The 26,290-nt window shown below is 40.9% G+C and overlaps 6 protein-coding genes across 15 annotated transcripts; 3 read left to right on the plus strand and 3 right to left on the minus strand.

Moving 5' to 3' along the window:
* Positions 1 to 1,331, minus strand: LOC135643579 (photosynthetic NDH subunit of subcomplex B 4, chloroplastic-like). 2 transcript variants are annotated; one of them, XM_065160708.1, is made up of 6 exons: positions 1,155 to 1,326; positions 1,009 to 1,053; positions 774 to 936; positions 637 to 692; positions 497 to 568; positions 1 to 303 (listed from the first exon to the last, which is right to left on the minus strand). In XM_065160708.1, exons 1-6 carry the CDS (start codon positions 1,248 to 1,250, stop codon positions 175 to 177), a joined length of 561 nt encoding a protein of 186 aa, XP_065016780.1. In that variant the 5' UTR covers positions 1,251 to 1,326; the 3' UTR covers positions 1 to 174. The 2 variants fall into 2 exon arrangements, with proteins under 2 accessions (XP_065016780.1, XP_065016781.1); XM_065160709.1 differs by having other exon boundaries at positions 233 to 393; positions 1,155 to 1,331.
* A 1,976-nt stretch (positions 1,332 to 3,307) lies between these two features.
* Positions 3,308 to 5,353, plus strand: LOC135642840 (transcription factor MYB106-like). Its single transcript, XM_065159309.1, has 3 exons — positions 3,308 to 3,560; positions 3,681 to 3,810; positions 4,354 to 5,353. The coding sequence occupies exons 1-3, from the start codon at positions 3,332 to 3,334 to the stop codon at positions 5,213 to 5,215; spliced, it is 1,221 nt and encodes a 406-aa protein (XP_065015381.1). The 5' UTR covers positions 3,308 to 3,331; the 3' UTR covers positions 5,216 to 5,353.
* Positions 5,354 to 10,186: 4,833 nt separating this feature from the next.
* LOC135643696 (1-aminocyclopropane-1-carboxylate oxidase-like) lies at positions 10,187 to 11,638 on the plus strand. Its single transcript, XM_065160996.1, has 4 exons — positions 10,187 to 10,357; positions 10,445 to 10,668; positions 10,758 to 11,094; positions 11,164 to 11,638. Exons 1-4 carry the CDS (start codon positions 10,253 to 10,255, stop codon positions 11,452 to 11,454), a joined length of 957 nt encoding a protein of 318 aa, XP_065017068.1. The 5' UTR covers positions 10,187 to 10,252; the 3' UTR covers positions 11,455 to 11,638.
* A 144-nt stretch (positions 11,639 to 11,782) lies between these two features.
* On the plus strand, positions 11,783 to 15,480 carry LOC108953426 (uncharacterized). Of its 9 annotated transcripts, none has more exons than XM_065161001.1 (3): positions 11,783 to 14,304; positions 14,443 to 14,563; positions 14,628 to 15,480. In XM_065161001.1, the coding sequence occupies exon 1, from the start codon at positions 11,895 to 11,897 to the stop codon at positions 12,351 to 12,353; it is 459 nt and encodes a 152-aa protein (XP_065017073.1). In that variant the 5' UTR covers positions 11,783 to 11,894; the 3' UTR covers positions 12,354 to 14,304; positions 14,443 to 14,563; positions 14,628 to 15,480. The 9 variants fall into 9 exon arrangements, with proteins under 9 accessions (XP_065017073.1, XP_065017075.1, XP_065017071.1 ...); XM_065161003.1 differs by having other exon boundaries at positions 14,651 to 15,480; XM_065160999.1 differs by having other exon boundaries at positions 11,783 to 14,160; positions 14,253 to 14,304; positions 14,443 to 15,480.
* LOC103992251 (vegetative cell wall protein gp1-like) lies at positions 14,640 to 15,209 on the minus strand. Its single transcript, XM_065159396.1, has one exon. It carries the CDS (start codon positions 15,207 to 15,209, stop codon positions 14,640 to 14,642), a length of 570 nt encoding a protein of 189 aa, XP_065015468.1.
* A 554-nt stretch (positions 15,481 to 16,034) lies between the features above and the next one.
* LOC135643695 (E3 ubiquitin-protein ligase SP1-like) lies at positions 16,035 to 26,122 on the minus strand. Its single transcript, XM_065160995.1, has 11 exons — positions 25,806 to 26,122; positions 25,672 to 25,724; positions 23,622 to 23,746; positions 23,415 to 23,510; positions 22,415 to 22,552; positions 22,266 to 22,331; positions 21,959 to 22,071; positions 21,767 to 21,877; positions 19,533 to 19,576; positions 19,347 to 19,455; positions 16,035 to 16,481 (listed from the first exon to the last, which is right to left on the minus strand). The coding sequence occupies exons 1-11, from the start codon at positions 25,877 to 25,879 to the stop codon at positions 16,379 to 16,381; spliced, it is 1,032 nt and encodes a 343-aa protein (XP_065017067.1). The 5' UTR covers positions 25,880 to 26,122; the 3' UTR covers positions 16,035 to 16,378.
* Between the last annotated feature and the right edge of the window lie 168 nt (positions 26,123 to 26,290).

Genomic DNA, 26,290 nt, shown 5'->3' on the forward strand with positions numbered 1-26,290 from the left:
TGATGATAAAAGCAGGACACTTATTCTTGATTTAAGTAGCTGAATTGTAGTACATGAGCTGATGATCGAACAGAGTTATGTAATGGCGTCCAATCCGATGTCTCTTATATGAACTCGGCTGTTCATTTAGCATATCAGACATGTTCTTATGTGATCTAATTAAAGTAGCCTTCTTCACTTGACAAGCTCCTCTTGTTTTCCAGCTTCTTCCAGCTCCCGCAGCCCTCCAACCTTTTGCTCAATTTCTTCGATCAACTCCTCCCTCCATAGCTCTGCTCTTGCAGCTTCTTCGATGTCTTCTTGCTGCTCGATCGCATTTTGAAATCTATCAATATATCATGAAATCGTGTAGAATGCTGGAGGAGCTCAAAGACTCCCGCACTCAACACTGGCCTGGGTGCTTTGTGGACAGACACGTGAGGATTCTTTGTCTGATCTAAGCTCGCAGGCATTTCAGTGTGATTGTGGATCTGATGGATTCGAGAAGGTAAATTACCTTTTCATAGACCCAGTGCACAGTTCCATCTCCTCCATCTTTGCGATACTCCTCTCCGTCGTAGAAAGGATCCTACAACCATGTGCTTGATCGTCAATAATAATAGCTGCAGGAAACGAAGAGGCAATCTGCAGTCTTACTTTCGTGGATCCAAAGAAACAGCATCCCCAGCAGGTGAACATGATGTACATAGTGTCTGCACAAACAACTCACAACATGGAGAAGAACACATGAGCCTGAGAGGGAAGGAGATGATTCTTAATCTGTTTCCACTTACAAACGTTCTTCATAGCTTCATCGCTGAGATGCCAAATTGACTTGTGCACCACAAAGTCCCTCTGATTCGCCACATGCTCTATCATCACGGCCATCAGAGGCCAATCTGGGAGAGCATTCGACTTCCACGAAGAGCTCCTTCCCTGCTTCTTCCCCTCATTACACTGCAAAACCCGTCTTCATCTCTCGAGAATCCTCAGAAACGCTACTACTGAGCATGGAAAGGTGAAGCCTACCTGCGACAAGCCAGTGGTCCACCTGGAGGCCGGAAAACTTCTCAACTGCAACAACAGAGCAACCGAGAAGTAATGCACTGCTTCAAAGCACAGATTCCAAAGAAGGCGAGAAAGCAAATTTGGTGAATGATCAGATGTTTATCTACTGCTTTTGGGAGCAAGCACAGGTTCCCGGTGGTTGAATGAAGAGCAGGCCTGCGGACATGTGGCTTCGGTGCCGAGAAACCCATGGCTGCCTCCATCACTGCTCTTGGATGCAGGCTTCAGGCAAGGCGGATTTGGCCTGGAAGTCTTGTATATGGTGCTGAGAGTAGATAAGATAAGGGACCTTTTGCTTCGAATTCCTTTCCACATAAAATATAGTGGGTTGAGTAAGTCCAAATAAAATATAAACGGCAGTCATTCTCGAGGGATTATGTTTTACGAGGAGTTCATTGTACGCTCAAGATCACGTGTATGAGATCATGATCTTTATTATTGGTAGAATCATAATAATATATTATTAAATTTTTATAATTTATAATTATTGTAAAAGCTTAGTAATAGCATCTATAAGTTGATCGATGATGAGTCTTAAATCATGATAACAAAGTAAAAATCGATAATCATATTTTTTTTTCAAGAGTAAAATATAGGATTAACGTATAGATATGTTATCTTGATATTATCACTATATATAAATAATTTGTATTGAATCGTCGTAAAAGTAAATGTTTGATATTTAGACTCTGTAACTTGTTTTTGTTTTACGATGAATGTTTGTTTCTATCATTAATTTGACCATTCATTCACTTCACACCATTCAAAAGCTTGTTTTGGATGAATGTTCCCAATCTTATAAATCTGTGACAGAGAAGACCGGATTATGCTAATTGGATTATCAAGAGCCTTGATCAGTGACAAGCCATGAGTTCATTTTCACCATTGTCTCCTTTCTCTTTTCTTTCTTTACCATCTGCTGGTGTTGTGTGAATGCCTAATGATCCACAAAGGGCCAACGAGAGTAGTACATTATCCAAGAATCTAATTTCTTGGAAAGAGTCATGAATCTTTGGCCCTTACAGTCCCTTTCGAAGGTGACTAAGGACACTATGAGCAATGTACTACTCTTTGACTCTTCCTTTGATCCTTTTGGGCAATCTTTATCCTGCTTTTACCATCAGAATTAAAACCATCTTTCCATTATATTGAACTTGAATCCAAAAGTCAACAGGTCAAGCACCATCTGCTACCTTCATTGTGGAGATACATTGCAGTCAGAAAGCATTCTTTCACCTCAGTGGCAAGTGGAGTACTGCTTTTTCTAGAGCTCTTTCACTCCCTGGCGGCCTTTTCTAGTTCAAAGAATCCATTAAAAGCAGGCCCTCGACATCACTGTTTATGGAGTGTTAAATGACATCATATTGCTTAGCAATAGAAAGGAAAAACTGATGTCAGGAACAAACCTCCCTCTTGTTTAGTGCTACATTTATTCTCTCTACAATGACTGCTGCATTGATGAAGGCTGTGAGATAAGTTTGATGGTGAAAGAGCTCTCGAGGAGGAGATTTTGATCGACGATGGAGAGACTTTCGAGTACTGATCCGAGTTGTGGGTGTGGATGCGGTACACAAGCAGGTCGCCCTGGTAGAGAAGAAGCTAATAACTCGAATCCATAAATGTATTAGGTGAAGGAGTCAGTCACGTTGCCAAGGTTGGACACCACCATGTTCCTGTTCCACTACCAACGCATCTCAAAGGGGACCATCGATTCCTCTTGTTCACCATCACACGACCGTCTGACTACAGATCCCACGTCTGTGCTCGGATCGGACCGGTAAACATGGAGGAGCATTAACTAAGAAGCTGTAGACCATATTGTCATGGTGAAAACCTCCAAGGAAACCTCGTCTCCTCATCAGATTGATGATAGCAGCAGCTTCTGGATGAGGAATGGCAGATCTTAGACAAGTAGATCCTCATCCCAAGCATAAATCCTCTGTGACTCCAGCAGGTGCCAGTTTTCGATTCGTCCGACCTCAATCCGCTTGGATGGATTCGGAAGACGCTCACCCTCTCGACTTGATCAGATAAGGAGAGACTATGTGTAATAAATTGGAATAGTCGTACATGAAGTATGGATGTAAGATTTACTGTTCATCCCGATGAATCTTCGAACGGAGACGCTATCTATCAATGGTTTTCTTACACTATTTTTTGTCGTATGCATTACATTAATGCAATAGGTGCGATAAATATCATGATGTGTCCACAGACACACACCTTTACACAGTAGTTTTGTCTGCAATTTATGTATGAAGACCTTGCTTTGGTGCGCCCATTTATGCTTCACCATTCCCACTCCCTCTGTCACTGGCATTCGAGTTCCACCATAAAGACTCCACTTCTTGGCCTTGCTGCAGGTGAAGATCTGAGTGAGATGGGTCGATCACCTTGCTGTGAGAAGATTGGGCTGAAGAAAGGACCTTGGACTCCCGAGGAAGACCAGAAGCTGCTCGCCTACATTGAGAAGCACGGGCACGGGAGCTGGAGAGCGCTGCCCGCCAAAGCCGGTGAGCCACCTGAGCTATCTATCTATCTATCTATCTATCGATCTATCTATCGTCGTCGCGAATGCGTAGAAGAAGATGGTAGGAGAGAATCGTGATCCTTCTTCTCCCCGGTAATTGCAGGACTGCAGAGGTGTGGGAAGAGTTGCAGGTTGAGGTGGACCAATTACCTTCGGCCGGACATCAAGAGGGGGGAATTCAGCCTCCAGGAGGAGCAGACCATCATCCAACTCCATGCTCTCCTTGGTAACAGGTGACTGCAAAATGTTGCTCACATCTTGCCAGGCATATATTTTTAATCGGTAATTTATAATTTTTTACAGATCGATATCAAGTCTGTCTTTAGAATCAATTTCAAAATTCAGCTTCCATGTTTTTGGTACTCAATTATTTCCAACATAATAATCCAAAAGCTGCATTGTTTGCTAAGTTTGAAATGATTCTTTGCACTGCATGCCAGAAGCCAGTGAAGGTCTCTGTTGTAATGATCACTTGTTCTTTCTGCAATGCAATTCTGGAGGTAGGCCTTTGTCACTGAAAAATCCATATAAGCAAGCTTTTCTAATCATCCATTACCTTCTCGTAATTCGGCTATTCTCTGCTTCAAATCCTTCAAAATTCACCAACAAAAAGTTAAGCGTATTGCTTAATAATTACTGTGGAACTCGATGAGAAGGAACGAACGACAAAAAACAGAGCATGTTCTAGATGAGATTTTTGCGTTGATCTAAGTCTATTAGTTCAACAGCTGTTGTGATGATGCTGGTTGACGAGAGTCCTATTTCCTCTCTTTCAGGTGGTCCGCAATTGCCACCCATCTACCCAAGAGAACAGACAATGAGATCAAGAACTACTGGAACACCCATCTGAAGAAGCGACTGGCCAAGATGGGAATTGATCCCTGCACCCACAAGGCCAAGATCGACACGCTGAGCTCCGCCAACGGCCACCCCAAGAAGGTTGCCAACCTCAGCCACATGGCTCAGTGGGAGAGCGCACGCCTCGAAGCCGAGGCCCGCCTCGCGAGGGAGTCGAAGCTCCGTGCAGCATCCAATTCCACAATCCTACCGCAGCAGCAGCAGATGGGAACCTCTTCTTCCTCGTCCTCCACGACCCCTCTGCCGCCAGCTCCTGTCAACCCATGGCTGGAAGCCTGGTCCGCGAAGCCGGCTACTCAGGGCGAAAGGATCGACCTGGAGTCGCCCACCTCCACGTTGAGCTTGGCGGAGAACTGGCTGCCGATCATGGCGTCAGGCACTGAGCTGGTGGACGGCAATGCACCGGCCGAGGCAGCGGCGACCCATCAAGAAGGTGAGAATCTGGAGCCAGAAGACGCGGGGTGGAAATGCGTAGCGAAGGATAGGGTGGACTGCTTCACAGGTTTCTCCATGGAGGCCTTCGGCAGCGAGGCGCCATGGCTTTCGGAACCATACACTTTGCAAGCAGGGTATTCATGGGGCCAATTAGGAGCAGGTTTCACTGCAATGCTGCTGGGTGACTCCGGGGGCCAGAATACTTCCGACTCCTGCGTCCAAGAGGAAGAGGAGGAGGCGACCGGACTAGTGGAGCGAGAGGGGAACACGACCTACTGGAACACCATTCTCAACTCGGTCAACTCTTCGGCCTCCTCCAACTCTCCCCCGGTATTCTACCACTGAAATCTAAGTACTTGCCGGGAATTCTTTAACGTACAAGACCTCTCTCTGACATCGAATGATAGTATTCATCCACCGCAATGTTAATGGCACTACTCCGCATCCAAGAAATAAAGAACGAAAGTAGGTGATGTGCTTGTAGTTTGTAGTTCCTGGTTGTGATCGCGAATTGTAATGCTTGAACGAGAGAGAGAGAGAGAGAGAGAGAGAGAGATGCAACAGTGCTTGCAGCTAATATTTGTTGTGGATGTTCATCGAGAGCTAGTCTTATAGTTTATATAGCGTTCGTTTTCCATCATTGAGGAGGTTTTCAGGATCAAAGCAGATGTCTAAGCTGTCTTTGGAGTCTCACGAACTCCTGTCCTCCACAAATGGCGGAGGTACGACACCTGTGACCAGCAACCCATGTTCTTCCATCCAGTCTTCACGCCCAAAAACAAGTCATATGTGGATTGAATTGTGGCAGTGAAACAGAGTACTTCACCCTTATGGAGTCAAGAGTCCAACGCCTTAGTCGCATGAACAGACAAAACCCACATGCTCGTAACTCCATGTTCTCCCAGAAGAGTAAGAAGCGAAAGAAATGTCTGCAGTAAACTTCTCCAGTTTTACGTCAACTACACAATGGTCAGAAGGAAAAATCCAAAGAAGATCACATTCATCTAACATCAACACAACGAACATGGTAACATACATGAGGCTTGCTAGAACTTTCTTCTTTCTTTGGATAAAAGAACATTCATGGTTTACATCTACATCTACATCTACTCATGCAGATCTGAGCTTCTCCATAGTGGTATGTTCTCAGGTAAATGAGTGTTACCACAATATATATAAAGCCGTCCTGAAAGCACGCACATCGACTGCTCTCCTGCCTTTAAATCATGCAAGTTATAGTCATAAAGAGGTGGTCCATCGAAGGCCCTACAGTTCATGTACACGCAAGTAGTCATCTTCTTTCTCGTCCTCATATTGGAGTCAAACCAGACCAACCGACTAAGATAAAGATGCGAAGTGAAAGCACATCCCACAACCTACAGCGCTGATAGGAAAGGAGCATGTGATCAGCTCCATGGAGATTGGTATATGTCCCCATCGCCTCATTTAAGACTGTGTTACTGTTGCTTCCCCTCGCCCAAGGCTTCTTCTCACACCTACTGGAAGACGACTAAGCCACAGTCGGGAGTCTTCCTGTGGAATAAGAAGTAATCACAAGTGACCTTACCAAAACCGAGATGCTGAATTAAGCCCTCTTACCCTACCAAAGCGAAGCTTAAGCATAAACATCCCAAGAAAAGGGATGAAGGTGAAGTGTCATCCTGGTGTAACGCAATTAATACCACATGAGGTAGATGAGTGGAAGATGCACAGACATGTAGATAACAAAAAGAACAAAATATGTTCCCAAGCTTAGAAGTGCATGCCTAAGAGATGTGCTCGAAGCTAGTTGAAACCTTGGAGAAACAGTGACAATGTTAATGCAAGATTATGTTTATCTATGATCTCTATGTAACATGAGGCATAATGACTAAGCCTCAGGAAACTCCACCTCATAGGCAAAAGAATTTTACAGTGGAGAATGATATGATAGAGGAAAGAAGAATTCGAAGAAGAAACAGAGATGTACAAAGCTTAGTTAAGAAATGTATAATAATAACAATACTAGAAATGAAATTATGCATTAAAAAATAAATGTAATTATTTTTTTCTTTTTATTTTTTAACATAAATATTCAATCCACTAATAACATCATAATTCATCTATTTATATTTAAAAAATAAATGTAATTAATAAGAATACAAGAGAATTTAAATCATATCTCATATAATCTTACCCTCATCTCATTGCATATCCTTGATATAATATATTCTGATTTTTTTATATATATATAATTATTTTTTCTTTTATTTCATTTCTAATATAAATATCCAGTTCACTAAGAACATCAGGATTCATCCATTTATAACTCAAAATATAATTCTAATTAATTAGAATACAAGAAAATTTAAAACCATATATGATATAATTTTTTTCGACTGATCTGAATCTATCTGATGTTAAACTGAATCATTCATAATTTTCTTCTCATTTTTTACATATCTTTTCTTTTTCTCTTCATCTCTTCTTCCTTTTTTTTACCTCTTCTCTTTCTTTTGGTCACGATCCTTTATTTCTTCCCCCTTTCTTTTGTTCTTGTCTTTCCTTTCCCTCCCCCTTCCTTCCCTTCTCTTCTTCTTCGTTCTTCCCTCTTCCTTTCTTTGTTTTTTTCCTTCTCCTCTCCCTCTTCTCTTCTTCTCTGTTCTTATCCCAAGCCCTCCTCACTTGGAGAGGTGGTTCTGAGGGGGCGGTGGGAAAGCGGTGTCTGCGCCCTTTTTTTATATTTTAGTCCATGTCATTTATCTATTTACAATCTAGGTCCTTTGCTAAAATTACTAATATTAAAAAAATATTCAAAGAATATTTTATCTCTGTAAGGAAAAAATATTATTGATGTTTTAATCAACTTGATTCAAGTTCAAATACGTAAGGAAGTCCGAGGATCTCTAACGTGATAACATCGAATTCCTCTAACGATCAAATTAATAATATGAGATATGAAAATATAAATATCAATAATTCGAGAAAATTCTTCTTTTATACCTTATTGTAAAGAGCTCCAAGGAAGTTTTGTAACTATCTTTAACTGCACACAAAGATTTGTCGTACATTCGAATTTGAACTAGTTAATCCAAAGGATGGATCCTATGTCACAAGAGTATCACCCCCACCGACGATGACGACGCTCAGCCTTCTAACACTTTCACCCATACATTCTTCCTGCTGAGGTTTGCAACTAGAGAGAATGTCCTTCTCTGTAAGTTGGGAGTGCAGAAATATCACTACTAATGACTCACTTGTGACAGTAGGAGACCCAATTTGGGATGTGGAATTGGATCTATGTAGAATTGGGCAGTATCCTAACACCATAGCAAATATTGTTCCTTTCCCACAGGCTCCTAATGCTAATGTCCAGTTGAAGTAGATTTATTTGATAGACCTATGAAGCAAAGCCATTCTTTCCATATCACTTTACACGGCTAAAGCACGCAGTCTAATGGATGATGAAAGGAACCTAACCACTCTTACTGCACTGCATGTGAATGGTCACGCATCAAAGCAGGCCAGAGAGGAAGAATAAGATGCAGCAATGGAGTTCTTTCCCCGGCTGGTGTGTGATACAACTTCAGTCCCAGGAAAAGCAGAGGATGCAGAGCAAACTGTTCTTCTTCCCTGAGTCGTAAAGCTTCTTTCACGCTACTGTAGTGTCTCTGTTGACAAAAGGTTCTTTGGCATTAGGAAGATGTAGAGCTTGACTTCTAGTTTGGGAGTTTGTGCCCTGGTACAGGAATCTTCTCACTGTGGTGGTGAACCAGTGAGTGAAGTCGATGTTAAATGCTACCGTCGACAGTGTGATCGTGTCTCAAGTGGGTTTTCTTACAGTACGTGTGTGTCTCACAGACATAAACATGACTCTGTTGACAACAGGGTGAATTGGCATCATCATCCTTTACCTGTCCCTGATTTGAGCTGTAGTGCTGCGCTCAGCCAGCGTTTTATCGAAGAAGATAAACATGCGTGAGCCTACATGCACCAAAGCTTGCCGGCAAGTCATGCATAGCTGCAAACATGTGACAGGCACCGAACCAACAATTGAAGAAGATACGATAAACATGCGTGAGCCTACATGCACCAAAGCTTGCCGACAAGTCATGTTTGGGTGCACAATGTGTCCTCATCTTACTTGCACATCTGCTGTTGCACAACAGCAGATTGCATGGAGGTGTTTTTTCCGGCAATGCAATCTTTGATGTTGGTTCTCTTTTCTCTCTTCTTGCATTGTTTATAGCTCTGTTTCTTGTGCTCTTCTTTCACGTAGATTCATAGCGTAGCTTAAGTTGTTATAGATTACCTGCTTTACTGGGCAAACTTGTGCAACCCAGGAATATTCCCATGTGCATCTTCTTCCTGTTTTCCTCTGTCAAACTGTTCTGTTCATGATGAGGCAGCACCGAATCTAAGAGAAATATCCTAATGTTGATTGATTTAACCTCATAAAACTTGAAGCAGAATATGCTTGCCGCTTTCATGTGATCAATTGAATTGTTTGCTTGCTTCACGAGAACACCACATTCTGAACCCATTGCTTTCTTGTGGCCACCAACCGGAGAAAGGGAGTCTATATAACTAGCCGAGCGAGGATTTTCCCATGACCTGTTCATCTCACGTAGAGATGGTGAATTGGTTATAGTTATAGCGATCTATGATCGAAGAATGAGAAAATACCCAGATAACGGAGATCCATGCGTCACCAGATGGAACCTCGGCCGAGTGACACTGTTTGCACACCGGATACTTCATGTTCACGGCAATGGCCGACATGCCGAACAGCCATCGAGCGTTGAATGTAAGGCAGGAATGGCCCATTTCTCACATATGAGAGGGATACGAGTGGAAAGGGCGCTCTAATGAGCTGTGAATCGAAACAATTTCTACCTATCGATCCCTGTTCTTTTGATATGAAGTATAGCCAACAGGTCAAGAGAAGACGAGTACACACGCATCGCCGATGCTGTGACGTTACTTTCTGAGGTTGGCAATTTGTCACTACAATCCAAGCGGAAGCCATGCACGCGAGGCGTCGCCATGGAAGAACTCAACAACATGATGCCTTCCCGGGTCTCCTCAAAGGGGAGAGACCGATGGAAGCAGCCAAACTTGGTCCCCGATCGTGATGGGACGCGAGAGGTGGAAGCAAGGAGGGTGGAGAACCAGGCCAAAGGTGGTGGGGCTGAGAGATGGCCAACTGGGTCACCTTATGGAATCGGCTCCGTTACGTCTTCCACTGCTGTTGCTCTCGTCGATAGATCCTTCTCCAACTTTGCTTCTTCATTCATTTCGTCCCTCGACGTCAAGAACGCCTATAAATTGCCTGGTAATCAGCAGCACCTAGCACACTCCAGATAGAAAGCACAAGTGCAATCAGGGAAGAAAGAGCGTGTCATGGATTCCTTTCCGGTTATCGACATGGAGAAGCTTTTGGGAAGGGAGAGAGGAGCAGCCATGGAGATCCTCCGAGATGCTTGCGAGAAATGGGGCTTCTTTGAGGTGCTGAAGCATACATAACTGGTTTTGCTTCTTTGAACTATATATATTGCTAAAAATGTACTATTTGCGCATGCAATCTGTGTGTAGATTTTAAACCATGGCATCTCACATGACCTCATGGATGAAGTGGAGAAGGTGAACAAAGAACAGTACAACAAATGCAGGGAGCAAAAGTTCAACGAGTTCGCCAACAAAGCACTGGAAAACGCCGACTCAGAAATCGACCACCTCGACTGGGAAAGCACCTTTTTCCTGCGTCATCTCCCCGTCTCCAACATTTCTGAGATCCCCGATCTTGATGACCAGTATAGGTTGCACGATCTGATCATGATGTCATCTTCTAGCCTTGTCTTTTCACCTTGCTCATCGTTTCGTTTCTTGGGACGATGACTGCGTGCAGGAAGGCGATGAAGGAATTTGCTGCAGCGATAGAGAAGCTGGCAGAGCGGCTGCTCGACTTGCTGGGTGAGAACCTGGAGCTGGAGAAGGGGTACCTGAAGAAAGCCTTCTCTAATGGATCCAAGGGGCCAACCTTTGGGACCAAGGTCAGCAGCTACCCACCATGCCCACGCCCGGACCTGGTGAAGGGCCTGAGGGCGCACACCGACGCCGGAGGCATCATCTTGCTCTTCCAGGACGACCAGGTCAGCGGCCTGCAGTTCCTCAAGGACGGCGAGTGGCTGGACGTGCCCCCCATGCGCCATGCCATCGTCGTCAACCTCGGCGACCAGCTCGAGGTTTGGGTCCTCTTTGCTCTCGTTTCCGCTGCCCGTCGTCTGTGATGTTGAATGCAACGAGGTCTGCAGGTAATCACCAATGGCAAGTACAAGAGCGTGGTGCACCGCGTGGTGGCTCAGACTGATGGCAACAGGATGTCGATTGCCTCCTTCTACAACCCCGGGAGCGACGCTGTGATCTTCCCGGCCCCCGCTCTTGTGGAGAAGGAAGCGGAGGAGAAGAAGGAGGTCTATCCGAGGTTCGTGTTCGAGGATTACATGAAGCTCTACGTCGGGCATAAGTTCCAGGCCAAGGAGCCAAGATTCGAAGCCATGAAAGCCATGGAAGCAGTTGCCACCCACCCAATCGCTACCTCTTAAGTGACAGCCCCCAAGTTAGTGCATGTCGCTGTACTTCGCGTTAGGAAGCTGTCGTCTATGTCTATGTAACCCGATGGAAGCGTGGTATGTACGTGTTTGAGCCTTTTCTAATGAAGCAAGTCATATAATATATATATATATATATATATATATATAAATAATTACTCTTCAAAATTTTCTTGAATTTTCTCTTTTGTTAATCTTTTTATCCCAATATTTGATAGGAATCCAAAGATTAAGAAAAAAGAGTATGCTAATTAATTAGGGATCATATATACTGTTTTAATCAAGAAAATTTCCAGATTTCTGGATTAGAGGCCAACCTTAAGGGGATTAGTACTAAACCGCCCATCTTTACCTATCTAAACACAGCCTGCCGGAGGAGTCGAAGAACTACAAAACCCTAAACCTTGACTACTACTCCTCTTCCTTCCAGAATCATGGATTCTTCTCCTCCCTCGCATGCCAGATCCGATCAAGATTCGCTACCGACCGCCTCCGCAGCTCCGGACCAGACGATCGCGGACGGGGGAACAACGGTGGCGGCGGACGACGGAGGAGAGGAGAAGAAGGGAGAAGCGAATGGAGGAAGCGAAGTAGAGGAGGAGGAGGAGGAGGAGGAGGGGGAGTGCGGTTTCTGCCTCTTCATGAAGCGCGGCGGGTGCAAGGACGCCTTTGTCGCGTGGGAGAAGTGTATGCAGGCGGCCGAGAAGCGCGACGAGGACATCGTCGACAAATGCTCCGAGGCCGCGGCCCTCCTCAAGAGGTGCATGGACACCCACCCCGACTATTATGAGCCCATCCTCCGAGCCGAGCAAGCTCTGGCCGACGCTGCTGCTGCCGCGGCCGCCAGTGATCGTGACTCGGAGGATGAGAAGAAGAAAGGGAAGCATTCGTGAATCCCTATGCCTCTTCTTATTCTTTTTTACCTGATGTCTTGGGTTTCCCCACGTCTTCTGGTTTGACATTGGATTCGTGGATGGATGGATCGATGAGTTCCTTTTAACATAGCTCTTCTTTTAGTTATCGAATCGTGAAATTAATCCACTTTGGTAGGCGCCATGTTTGGGGAACCTAAAGCGATACATTCTTCCTTTGTAGAACTAGAAAATTTTGAAATCATGCACAAATTTTGGTTCTTGTTTGAGTTATGTCTTCCGGTTCGCATAGCTATGATCTACCCTTTTAGTGATTAATTGATTACATGATGCAAACCCTTAGGACATGATATCTGCAATTATATTATAGATTGTGAATCTTTATCTGAAATATTACCATGGTATGGTAAATCGAACAATTTGTTGGAATTGTAGTGAGTTCACAAACATTTTCTCTTATACACAGCATAATATCACAAAAATGATTGAAAGGAAGCAAATGCTTAGAACCCAAAATTTATGTCTTATAAGAGCTATCTCTGCCTTTGGGCGTCGAGAGAGATTGTCAGGGTTGAAAGTTTCTAATGACTTTTATATTTAGTGTTTTGTGCCACTAATTTGTCAGAATTAAATGAGATTTGTTGATGGTGAGATTAGATGCCAGCATTATTTGAAGTAAACTGCATCTTATACTCTGCAACCATGAAAATTATCGCTGTATCAAACTTGTTTTCCTTGTAGTTCATTAATGTTCTTTTTGAAACTATTCCTGCTATATGATCAGCAATATGATCTAGTCAGTTTCTAAGTGATTTTTCTAAGTTTTACATAGAATCTGTTGAACTCGTATGTTATTGATGGCTATTTCATCTGTTCAATTTCTTCTAATTTACTGATGGCCATTTCTTATCTCATTAAGAAGTTTCAAAATGGAATTTCTGTTAACTTTTAGCACATTAGATGAATGATATCCACAATTCTGGGATAATTTTCTATATAGTTCATCGTTTTTCTAATTGGTGCTGGAGATTCTCGAGAAAATTTATAAAATAGAATTCAACAGTGTGCGTGTTGTATCAAACTTTAGGAGTAATGATTCCTTTGTGGAATCTAATCTTAGCTAATCCACCATGAACCTCTGCCTCTCTGATGCGACACTTCTACTGTGTGTTGGTGTCATTCTTTTCATGTTCTAATTGAACCGATCACATTGTCTTGCCTGCTTTAATACAGGAATTGATAAAAAATGCTTGTTCATGTTACCTATTTCTACCTCGTCTCGATCAGGAAGGATATTAGGTTGATAAGAGTGTAGAAGAGCCAAATACGAATAAATGTTTAATCTTTAAGAGTCTCTCAACTTGTGGATAATTGTTGAATCACACGATACTGTATTCCCTTATGTATTACTAAAACAGAGTATGCCTAACTCACAATATTTAGGTTACCATTCCTAGCGATTCATTTGAAGTTGCATTCTTCTTTATGTGCATGTGCTAAAAACATGAACACTAAGGATTTTGTTGGGATCACATATGTGACAACCAACAAATTGGATTCGAGACCCCCAAGTCTCACCTTTGCCATATGCGATGATGTCTGAATAAAACTCACACTATAGTTATCTTTAACAGAATATCTGATCAGATCATGATGTTCCGATTAGTAATGTTGATGAGTGTTATTGGCAGATTTTTATTTGCTTTTATACCTGATGTTCAATGTCAAATATGCAATTCACTCGTCTAAACAGGTAGAAACTTTGGGAGAACATGTTCTGTAGGCAACCAGCTAGTGAATGCGAGGCTGATGGCAAAAGTCTTACTCGGTACATGTATTCTTATTTTTCTCATCTCCATCAAACGCAATTGTCATGGTTCATATTTTATTAACTTTGTTAGTGTCCTATATTTTTTTTAGCCAAATAGAAGCTCAAACTTGCTAAGCTTCCATGTTTCCGATGCAAATGAATGTAAGCATGCCTCATATCTTTTTGGTGATCACTCCAAATAATAATTTGCCAAGTTTACATGATAAACAGTCAAGTCAGTTCGGTTTCAATTCTAACCAAGTTTAATTTTGATTCGAATTGAACCGTGATCCGGGCTAGCTACGAGAAGGCATGGCTTCAAGAAGTATTGCCTTTTCCTTTTATGTTCTTGAAGCAAACAAAAGGGGCAGCAGCTCAAGCATCCGTTTTAGCTCTTATTCAAGTACATTGAATCGAGAAAGTAAGGAACACTACATCAAACTTAAGCTTCTTCATCTTGTACTAATGGTTTGGAGTTTCCTCAGTGTATCAACACTTCACTTCACAGTGGGCGTCGTTGCAAAGGACCCAGACCTGATCTTTCTCCTTGAGCTCTGGATAAACTCTGCGGCCTTGTTGTTGATGGTCTTCGTCCTCGTCACCGCTGCAGTCGGTGGCGCTGGCTGCGGTTCAGCCACTGCTGCCGGTGGTGCTGGCATGGGCACTGCTTTCTCTGGAGCTCTTGGCACTGTTGTACTCCCAGGTTTGTAGGTAGTGGCAAGGGGAGGAGGTGGAACTGGAAGAGGTATAGGCTTATCTGTCGTTGGAGGTGGTGGGTCAACCTTCTGAAGCTGTTCTTTCGCCGTTGCTGCTCGCACAGGCTTTGCTGACGGAGGCAGGGTGATGGCATCGGGTTCTGGTAGTTTAGCTGGTTTTGGCTTCGTTGCAGTAGCAGGACTGTGATCGGTCTTGTGGCCGTTCATGCCGAAGTCGGAGTGGTCAGCGGTGGCGGGTTGCTTGTGGAAAGTTAGGCGACGGATGGGCCGAAATGCTGCGTTGAAGCAGAGGGCATTGAAGAGCCTTTCGCACACGCCCAACGGCTTGGAGTCTGCTGCATCCTTTGCCATTGGAGAGTTGGTATGCCGAAGACTGGAGGTTTTGGGTGAGCGAGCGAGTTTTAATAAGCCCTTGATGACCCTTTTGAGAGAGAGAGAGAGAGAGAGAGAGAATATAGTAATGCATGGTGTGCCGGTGAGGTATATGCTGGAAGAGAGAGAGAGAGAGAGGGATGGCGTAGAAACGAAGTGGGAACGAAAGCGTATCGCTTTGCTTTCTTTTGTGAGATGCCAAGAAATTTTTGCTCTGTTTCCTGCGATGGAATCGTGTTCTGTTGCCTCATCGACTTTTTTAGGGGGAGAGTTCACATTATTTAGATGAAAGCAAAAAAAGCCAATGAAAGAGAGAAGATAAATTATAGTAACCAAAAGTGGACCACAACATGAGGCCCTGCTGGTATTTGACAAACAATAATGGAAACTCAACTGAGCAAACACAAGCAAGCACACCACCAAGTCAAGAACAAAGATTATACTCGATTTGAGTTCACTCCTAGAAAGATTGTCTTCTTGTTCTATGTTTTTTATATGCCTGTGATTAGGAAGAATCTTTGTACATATCAGCAAATTTTACAACAATTGTAATTTTACAACGATTAAGAAGAAGCTTATCAAATTTCGGAGTGTTACTTAAACAAGTGCCACAATATGATAACAAATTCTGAATATCACAACTACAGTCGTAAAGTCGCAACATATAAAATTCTTAATACTGTATGAGTGTAGCCATGCTCAAGCGACTTCTCCATGTTCTTCATAGATAACTCGGGTACATTCGCCTTCTTCCTCATTCTGTTCCGAAAATCTTAATGCGCTTTCACATGTATATCATTATAATACAATCGAACACTTTTTGAATGCATAAATTCTAACAACTGTAAATTTGAGAATCTGTACCATGAAGAACATAATCAGGCTATGACATTCCCCAAAGAGGAATCTCACAATTTACAAAGAGAAGCAAACCACCGACTTACTTGTAAAATCAATCACATCTAACAATCACATGTCTGACAATATCGGAGATAGGATGTGATTCCTTCCTTAAGGCTACCTTTGGCAAGCTTATATCAGCTGTCAGTAGATGACAATGGCTACAGATAAGTCTAGAGCTGGCATTCATAATCTTTCAAAAGAGCCACAGCATCAAATGAGAATATTGTTAAGCTTTCTCTAAAATATCAGTGACGGAAGGTCTTGACAACTTGATCGATTCTTTTACGACAGAGTGGGCAGCTAGTTAAGTGTGAAGAGCATGTGGTGCAGCAGCACATATGACCACACCTGGAAAGGTACAAAACACCATTCTTAGTACAATAACCAATTTTATGGTGAGCTTTATATGAAAGAAAACCATTAGCACAAACAGCACTAAAAACAAAGGAAAAGGGGTAGTTTTGATGGTATTCTCATCTATGAGGCACATTAAAAATATATCTGAACGTTTCAAGCACTTTCCAGAGGAAATGTATGAAATATTGTTGTGCTAATACAGCCTCAATAATACAATACAATGAAATATATGGGTACCTAACTTTAATAAAACGATAACTCACTAAATTTAAAAGATAAATAAAGTATGGATTCCATCACATCTCAACAACAACAAGAGTATTACAGTAAGGAGAATTCCATGGTCTTCCCCTCGAAAAATAACAAATGATGGCTTAGACCTATGAACAATATTTGCATATAATTCCTATGCAAAATACTATCCGATTTTGCAGATCCAGAAGAATGAATACCAATAATTACCTTCAAACATTAGGTAATTATACAAAATCAGATTGTGCCGATTGTGAGAACTGGTAGCAAAAGTTTTCCAAAAATTGTAAAACCTAAAACGGGCATCTTATCATGTATACATAATATAAGCATGTCCCATGCATATAGCCTGTGAATACATGTCAAGTCATGCAACACAAACAAAAATGATGAATGTATGCAAATAATGAAGCAGGAGGCTGGCACTGTTCATAAACCAGATATCTAGTGGCTCAGCTTTTTTTCAGCTTGGGCTCCACCTGGAAACCTAGACCAAAGCAAATGCAAATCAGACAACCAGCCCATGACAATTCACCTGTTAAAGAAATACGAACAAGCATACCATCTATAATTTTTCTAATTTTTTCTTTGGTTAAGACTGGCCTCAAATCATATGCATCCTCCCAATTCGCCATCACCAATAGCCACACCACCCTCCTCTCTAACTCCACTTCTTCCCTCTTCCTGACCCCCTTTCTCAACCAAGATCTCGATTGAATGCAAACACCAGCCCATCAATGCCTCTGTGCTGTCCCTCCACGTCATCCACATACACCAACATCCTCTTTGGTCTACTTCTGTTCCATCAGAATGCTTTTGTAGCAGGTCTTTCTATTACCGATATGGATCTCACCAATCGGGCCACATGCCTCCCCCTCCATAAGCTCATCGATGGCATCGACCTCTATATCGAATAGGTAACCAAAAACATCAAGCTCCATTGCCCTTCAGCAGGCCCCAAGGTAAGCTCAAGGTCCAGGTTGCCATGCAGGAGCCTACCCAATACTACAATGCCCCTTACCTTGCCCCATTCCTCCCTGTAGACACCTAAATCTTCTTGGACATATTGGTCCGGTGTGCAAAGATAAGCAAAATGTTTTTGTTGTTACCGGTCTAATATACAAAAGCTAGCAGTTACTCAGTCCCTCATGTCATCCATGGCACAAAGAAGGCAGAAAGTGCAAGTGGAATTGAAGGTGCGGACTGAAGGTCTGGATGAATTGCATTTGCTTTGGACTAAAGATTTGAATGGATTGCTTTTGCCTCCAAAGCCTAAAGATTTAATTTTCAAAGAATTCATCGTTCATGTCACCCATGGTTTCTATTTGTGTTTTTAGTGTAATTTTGTATTAAATATAATTGCTAAAACTATTCTGCAGATTGTTTGCCTTCATCTAATCATAAATAGATTGGGTTGGATAATTGTCATGCAAAAAACCAACCTGTAGAAAAGAAAAAAATTTCAAGCCTACAACATTCACCACAATGGTAATAATGTTTTGTTGGACTCCATTACTATTCAAATGGTGAAATTCCTATTTTTGCTCAGATGTTGCACAAGAATAGCCACTATAAGTCATTGGGACACATATCTGTCAAGCATTCTATGTTAGCCTAATGTTTGTATAATATGCAAATGAAGTTTTGCAACAAATAGGAAGGATGATCTTACATTTAGAGATTTCCAAAATGCAACACAGCCAAACATAAAATGTGTTAATTCTGAATGAAAACTGGAATCTCTATAACAATCCACTTGTTCCTTCTATTGAGATTCTATTTTGGGGTTGCCTTGAATAATGAGATCACCTCTGTAGTTTCTTTGCTCTTCTACATCTTTTTATGCATGATTGACTTCTCACTTGCAAGCATAGTGCTAGTACCAGGATTGAACTCATCTAGAAAACAATATAATCAGGATAGATGATATTGGTCGATCAGGATCATCCTGAGGAATATGCCGAGAAAATAATCTAAAACGAAATGCATGTCTATCTAAATCTTAAAACCATATAAAAATAAAAAACACTAAAAAACATTGAATAGAACTTGAGAAATAAAATATTGTATGCTAAAAGATTCCAAATTATCTTCGTATCTTTTACTATATCTATCTTTTCAAATAAGAGATATTTATTGAAGCAATATAAACTTGCAGAATTACAATGTATTGCAGTGATTTAAAATCAAACAACTATGAAAAAAGAATTTGATGTTATATGAAGTATTAACGCAACAGGTATCTAGTGTCATATCAAAAGAAGCTAAGAGTAAACAGACTAGGTATAAGTATCACATTACATCATCATCAGTAACAAAAATCTCATTGACCAACAGAATGATACAAGAAAATCATGTGCATAGCAGAATAGTATGTCTCTTGTGCTCAAGAGGCTAAAATTGCCAAACAAAATCAACATATTGATCTTCCACAAATACAAGAATCTTCTATTTGAAATTGTCATTTCAAATCGATTGCAAAAGTGGGGGCATGGCATAAGCTCATACGAAAAAAGCTAGGACATAAATAAATTATGAACTAAAGGGAAAAATTTATGTTGCATTTGAATTGAAAAAGGAACAAAAAAGTTTTGACAAGCTTACGGGACAAAAACAGCATTATATTCTTGCTCAAGGCAGATCACACATATGTCTAACATCAGATGATCCTTCTTCATGTTATCTGACAGTTTTTCAGACTCTTGGTTTGATCCTGAACAAAGTTATAGTCAGGGAAGAGTGTTGGTACTATCTTACGACTGTTTCACAAGTAAACCTTAAAAGATCTACCTTCAGCATCCCGTGCTTGGCGCGCTGCTGCTGCACTGAGAACCCTGCAAAGATGAACAGCATCAAATAATATCAAACCAGGAACAACTAAAAGAAGGAAACACTATATGTGCATGGGTTTATTAAAAAAAATAGTCTCAGTATTACATGACCAGTTAAAATGACAAACACGAGAGATAGAGAGAGAGAGAGTAATTCCGTAACTATTTGATTTCCCTTAGGACCTTGAGGCATCAGTAACATCCACCAGAGCCCTTTTTGTTTTCTAATCCACCAGAGTCAAATTGAAGTACTGAACATGTATTATGCTCTTTACTTGACTATATATTCTAACTTACCTCCATGTCATCCTTTTCTCCATTGATAAGAATCATCTCAATCGGGGGGTTTAAATAGGTACACGGGCACTTGCCTAGGCACTCGGATCAAGCGAGGCCTGAGCGCCTTAAGCCTCGGCCAGGCGATGCGCTTCAATGAAGTGTCACATGGGCACTAGCCTAAACCCAAGTGCCGGGAGCCTTGGGCGAGTGCTCGACTGAAGCGAAGCAACCGAACCAAACTAGTAGTAAGTTTGGTTCGATTGAACAATAGCTTAGTTGGTTCGATTGAACTAGCCAAACTACATAATGTTACTAAGTTTGCCTCGGACATTTTGGGACGTTGACGCCTAACGCTTTTTAAAATATTGATCTCAAAATGTAAAGTCGAATGGCATTAGTAACATCAACCAGAGTCGAATTGAACATGTATTATGCTCTATACTTGACTATCTCAAAAACTGCTTGGCAAGTAGATAAATAATAATGTTATACTCCATATCATCCGTTTCTCCATTGATAAGAATCATCTCAAAAAGTACTTATCTCGCATTTATATGTACCAGTCAAATTTGCACACCATTTGATTGTAGTTCCATAATGGTCCATATGAACCAGGCTTAATTTTTTAGGAGTATATGGATAATCCTTTCCCAGCATTTATTTTTCCTCTTTCCTCTTGTTTGTCTCCTCAATCGTAACTCATATGGCCATCCATAATGTTGTGTGATACAATGTCTGTGGCACACAGCTTGTCGATCACACTGATGGACCGACACGATGAGAGGCAAACAATACATATGACAGAAGAACTCCCAAATGGAGAATTCACGTTGCCTGGGCCTGTTCAGTTTGTGGCTGCAGCATTAGTAGCCAAGATAAGTCATCCATGGCAAAATGCCAAAACGGGAAGGTAATCAACAACAGAGGAGCATACTGGCTTCATGGCATCAGCTAACAATGGTAAGCCTATGATGAAAGACAAACAGTGGGGGCACCCTTCCCACATTCTTTTTTCTGTTATTTTATCTTCTGTTAGTGGGGTGGAGCAATGAAGTTTTATTCCTTCTTATTTACTTATAATACTATCTCATAATAAAGCATGTATGTGCAATAGATAATTAACATACATATTTATTATTAAATTGTCAGAACCTGGGGCTTGCAACCCAGATCATAGCTAAACAAGGAAAATCCACACATTATATGTAGGAATTCATCGCTGCAAGGGAAACACTTCACTGTGATTTTTTTTTCCTCTTTCAATCCATAGTTGTTTCTTTGTGTCATTTTCCAAAATCCACATCATTTCCAACATACGATGGGCATAACACATTGCAAATACTAGATATAAGTAGTGCAAATGAAATTTGCTTTGATAGAGATCCTACCCAAAATTAACTCTTCCAACCCAATTCAAGAAGTTAAAAGGATCAAGCAAAACGGGGCCTACAAACCCCAAACCCAAATCAATACTTGAAAATTCAGAACTGTCATATCAAATTGGACCTTAAATTCATCACTTAGACTAGACTAAATTCAGACCATATAGATTGGAATTCAATGTTACATTGGTTAAGTCAGTCAAATGAACATGATGACTCTTCCAGGTCTGTTCGGTGACAACCAGATGATACTTTGAGGTCTCATAAACCCAGACATACTTACATCATAAACATCTAAAGGATGCAATGGGTTCTTTGATGTTAAAAAGTCAAATTCACACACGGAAAACTTCTAATGAGAACCAGTGTGCAATTTGCTAATCCTAACCTTAAAGGCAATCTGGATTATATTTGAATGTCAACATTAATAACAAAGCTTTCACCTAATCATGCCACAGATAAGCATTTCATTGCCATTCATTGAGTTGCCCAGTTCTTAGTTACTGAACAGCTACTAAAATACAAAGCTTACCTTTTCTGCAACTCCCGGCGTCTCCTCCTCTCCAAAATATACTGCAGTGCATGCTTTGCAAGCAGAAAGACCCCAAAGACTGTAAACCCCATGGAAGCAAATTGGTACCATCTGTTGAGTATCTTCACATTATCAGTAAATCGTGTATAGCAATTAAATATTTACAAAAACAAACAATCACTAGGAAACCACCTAGCCCATTTTCCAAGATTTACAATTAACTGATCAATGTTCTTTGGGGACACATAAAATGGCCCTTTGTGGGGTCGCTGAATCCTGATTTTTCCAACATCGTCTTTAACTGCCTGTTCAGAGACAAGAACCACAGAAAGTTAGACATGCTTGAAGATATTGACAATAATACCATGGTCTACAACATAGCATAATGATTTCACTTCAACTGAGCTATCAGAATGTGTTGTTATTTACTTCAACTGAGCTATCAGAATACTCGATAATAAAGTTCAGAATGATGACAAATACTGCAGCAATTATCTACCTCACCAACAATAGTCAATGCAGTACCAGTAGGAAGGATTCTCTCAGTTCGCTTAACTCCAAGCATCTACAACAAAACACAAATGTCATCAACAAAAAAAGGACCAAGTAACAATAACTTCTTTCTCTCAGAAATTTGGTATTACAAACCTTAAGACCCTGTAGGTAGTCCAGCGTCCCACGGACCAAAGATCGCCCTGAATCCTCAAAAACTTCACTTGCAACAGTTAACACCAAGCCTGTAGCACCTCGAGCACCAACAACATAGACACGTCCAGACCCATCATCCTTGTAATGGCAAAATTAACTTAGTTCAGTATTTTCTCTCAAACATCATCGTAAAAGAACCTGATATCTAAACCCAATTAGCATAAAAGTGTCTAGTTGCCATATATTGGCAATAATAACAGGTTGGGTCAGTATGTATGACATAATAGCATACTATTTGTAGCTTTGACGCATACACATTAAGTATTAAGCAAGCATGTCTTTCTGGTTATGACATACATATCTAGTTTCAGAGACAAAACATATTGCGCCATAAGTTAATAGGGAAGAACTAATAGATAAGGCCAAAAAAATGAATCCAAAAATTGACAGAATTCACTGAACATAAGGACCTTAATAGTAATAACTGGGGCACGTAAAGCTTCTTGAACAAGCTATAAAAATCTAAACTCAACCTTGAGCCTCTAAGAAGATCACATAATTTTTCACTTAAAACAGAAAGGTAACTCATTAGATGTCCTAGATCATCACACAAAAATGTGAAGACAGTTACTGCTATGACCTTGTTATATGAATAAAGTTACCAAGTATAGCAAATCAGCAACTTTCAGCATGCAATACATTAATATTGGATGTAACTAGCTTTAGACATGTGTGTTTGAATAATGTCATGCCTGCATAAACCAAGCATGCTACCAGTATAACGTGGTACATTTTCCACAAACAAACATGTTGCCACCAAATCTTGTGGGACAACTACTTTTGTTTTAATAAAACCTAGAATTGCTGAAAAGCCATAAAAAAGAAAATCATAAAAGAATTCTAGTCATCAAAATGTTAATTTCATCAATTAATTCATATATAGCAATACAAATAAAACAACACCAGAGCCTGCATAGAAAGCAGCACAATCACTACTGACCAAGTACCAAGGGACCTCTTTGCTCATGGAAAGCATCAGAGCAGAATCTTGTATCCAGGATCCAGCATCATTATGTTTTAAGAAGTGTTGTTCTGCCTGAAAAAGTATCAGATGAATACATTACATCTGATGGAACTAACAAAATAGCCAACTTCGAAATATTGAATCTAATGAGTGTTCAAAGTTTTGTGACGACAGAATATGTACCGTTTCCTCAACTATAACACCTCTTAGACCACTTTGCTCACAGTCGATAGGTGTTTCTGAACCAACTCGTCCAGTCACAGTAACAACAAGAGGAAGGACCTTGCAAGCAGTATCTAGGAGAACAGCTAAACAAAACAGGACATAGTAATTAATAGTTCATAGAGAAATTCATTGGAATAGCAACAAAAGACAAGATTGGAGGGGACTAACCCAAAACCACTGATGGATGTGCAACTACCAAAGAAGTAATTCTTATACTTAAGGATTGCACAGATCAAGAGAAATTGGTTGACAAGACATGGTGTGTTCAGTAAGATACGAATAGGTACAAATCATTATATAGTGAAATACCTGAACCTTGAAAGCACAAAAGTTAGTATTAAACCATATATGAGCTTTATAAAGTACCAGAAAACTGAAACCATATATGATTTTTATAAAGTACCAGATTACTGCTACAATAACCAAGGTTTGTCGTACCATGGTGTACCGCCCAATATAGACAGTGGTACATGCCAATCTGATGGGAGACCGGTATGGACGATACATACCGATTTGTTGGTATGTCCCACCATACCATGTGTGGATACATCGGTACAGTTCAGTATGCACAATACCGATAGCCGACTGGTATATCGGTACGGACAGGTAAGGTGAATCATGACAATAACTACTCTATTGGTCTGAACTTGAATCATTGCTCTGCACAGCAGTGATATAGAAAGTTCAAAGCTCAGACTTCCCACTGCTAGATATTGTATGATCTATTCAGAAAGTGCACCACAATTTTTGCACCAGATGCTAACTATTTTCAATAAGTTATAAAATTTAATGAACATAATTACACTCAAACCAGGGAAGGTGAGTCTTGATGCCATGGTAAAGTTGGTCTTGATGGTCTGGGTGACTAGGATCAAAGTCATGGAAAAGCCTCTCTGCTTGCATGGGTAATTTACATCGACTCTCACTATACTCTATGTCAGCTTGAGCCTCATGCACTGAGCCACTTTAAAGTATAATGTTCATATTTATTGGTCCGACAGACCAGTAGCGAATCATATGGAGTGGTGATTGTTGATATTTTAATTTTTTACGATTTTTTAAATGATATACAGGTACTAAACCAGTTTGACAATTTGAAATTGGTCCGATACCAGTATTCAAATCCACGATCATAGCAAGTGGAGTTAAGATGGAACAACAAGTCTAGAATACATATTGACATGTGTTCAAGGCCATGATCCCAATTAGTCGAGTTAGGGTGGAACACCAAGTCCATGTTACATATAGACCAGCGTTCAAAACAATGATCCTAAACTTATCCATGTAACCATAGAGTGCAAGTACTTGGTTATGGTTTAGCATGCACATGTGGGGACAGCATGGCCTTCCGCACATGGATTTGCATTCTAATTGCCTACTTTTCCTAGAGAGACTCTCTTCTTTAAAAGCTAGTAATGTTTCTTGAAAATGATGTATTAATTATCATTTCAAGCATTACAGGTGGCTCAAGAATGGATTGCTTGTGCCAACCATAACAACGAAGCCCAACATTAAGCATGGGTGTCAACTGGAATCATATGTTAGGCATGCAAGTACAGAAACTCAATTAACTTACAGCTATAAATTTAAAATACAAGCACATGATGATTCTTGCCAAAATAAATTGTTTGGTTTTTAGGGATTAAAAAATACCAAATCTCATAATGTTCGAGACCAATATCCACCCTAATAACCAAGTAGCTCGGGCAAGAACATCCACTTGATGTCATAGATAACCCAAACAAAATATTATCCTCTATCTCTTTGCGATAGAATACGTCAAGCGTTGCAAGAAAATGGTAGGGACCACAATGGCCAAATTTTATCCATCTAGCAAGGAAATTAATCGAATCAAAACAGAGTAGCCGGGACAGATGCTTTTCGTGAAGTAAATTTCATATACTTCAATCAGACAGCAAACAAAATCCCAATAGCATGACCCAGTTGACAGACCCTATGTCTACAGCGAAGATCACAAGATGAATTTGAGAGGAGGGCACGGACTCACCCAAATCCTTCAGTTGGTTAACTCTGGTGACCGATCTGAGAACATTCGCATCCCTGCACAAGAAACACATCCGAATCAACGCCATGCCGCACTAAAATCGACCAAACGGACAACTAACCGGAGACGGCGCACACCTTCCGCTGTTCCGCCCCAAGAGATACAGCGCAGCTGCACTTGCGCAGCAGCCCAATCCACCCCATGGAATCATCCTTGATACAGGTTGAAGAACCCAAGAAAAAGGGAGGTAGATAATAGAGATCGGTGAAACGACTATTTGGTGTTCAAATGATGGTAAGAAATAGGGAGAGGGGGAACGAAATAAATCAAATCTGAGGCGGCGAATCTCCGATAGAGCGAGGAAAGAGAAAAGAAAGCGCCCTTTTTCGATGCGAGTCCGTCGCGAGAAGGTAATCCAAGTCCCAACCCCGACCGACAGTCCGAAAAGAGACCAAAATAAGAAATCATTATATATATATATATATATATATATATATATATATATATATATATATATATTTACATTACAGAGTTTAAGTTAAAAAGGTATCAGAGTATAACATATATAGAAAAGTCTCAAATGTTTATTAAAATATTTAATTTTAGTTAGTAAGCAAATGAT

This window comes from Musa acuminata, chromosome BXJ3-7 (assembly GCF_036884655.1).
Source record: "Musa acuminata AAA Group cultivar baxijiao chromosome BXJ3-7, Cavendish_Baxijiao_AAA, whole genome shotgun sequence".
In the NCBI taxonomy this organism is placed as follows: domain Eukaryota; kingdom Viridiplantae; phylum Streptophyta; class Magnoliopsida; order Zingiberales; family Musaceae; genus Musa; species Musa acuminata.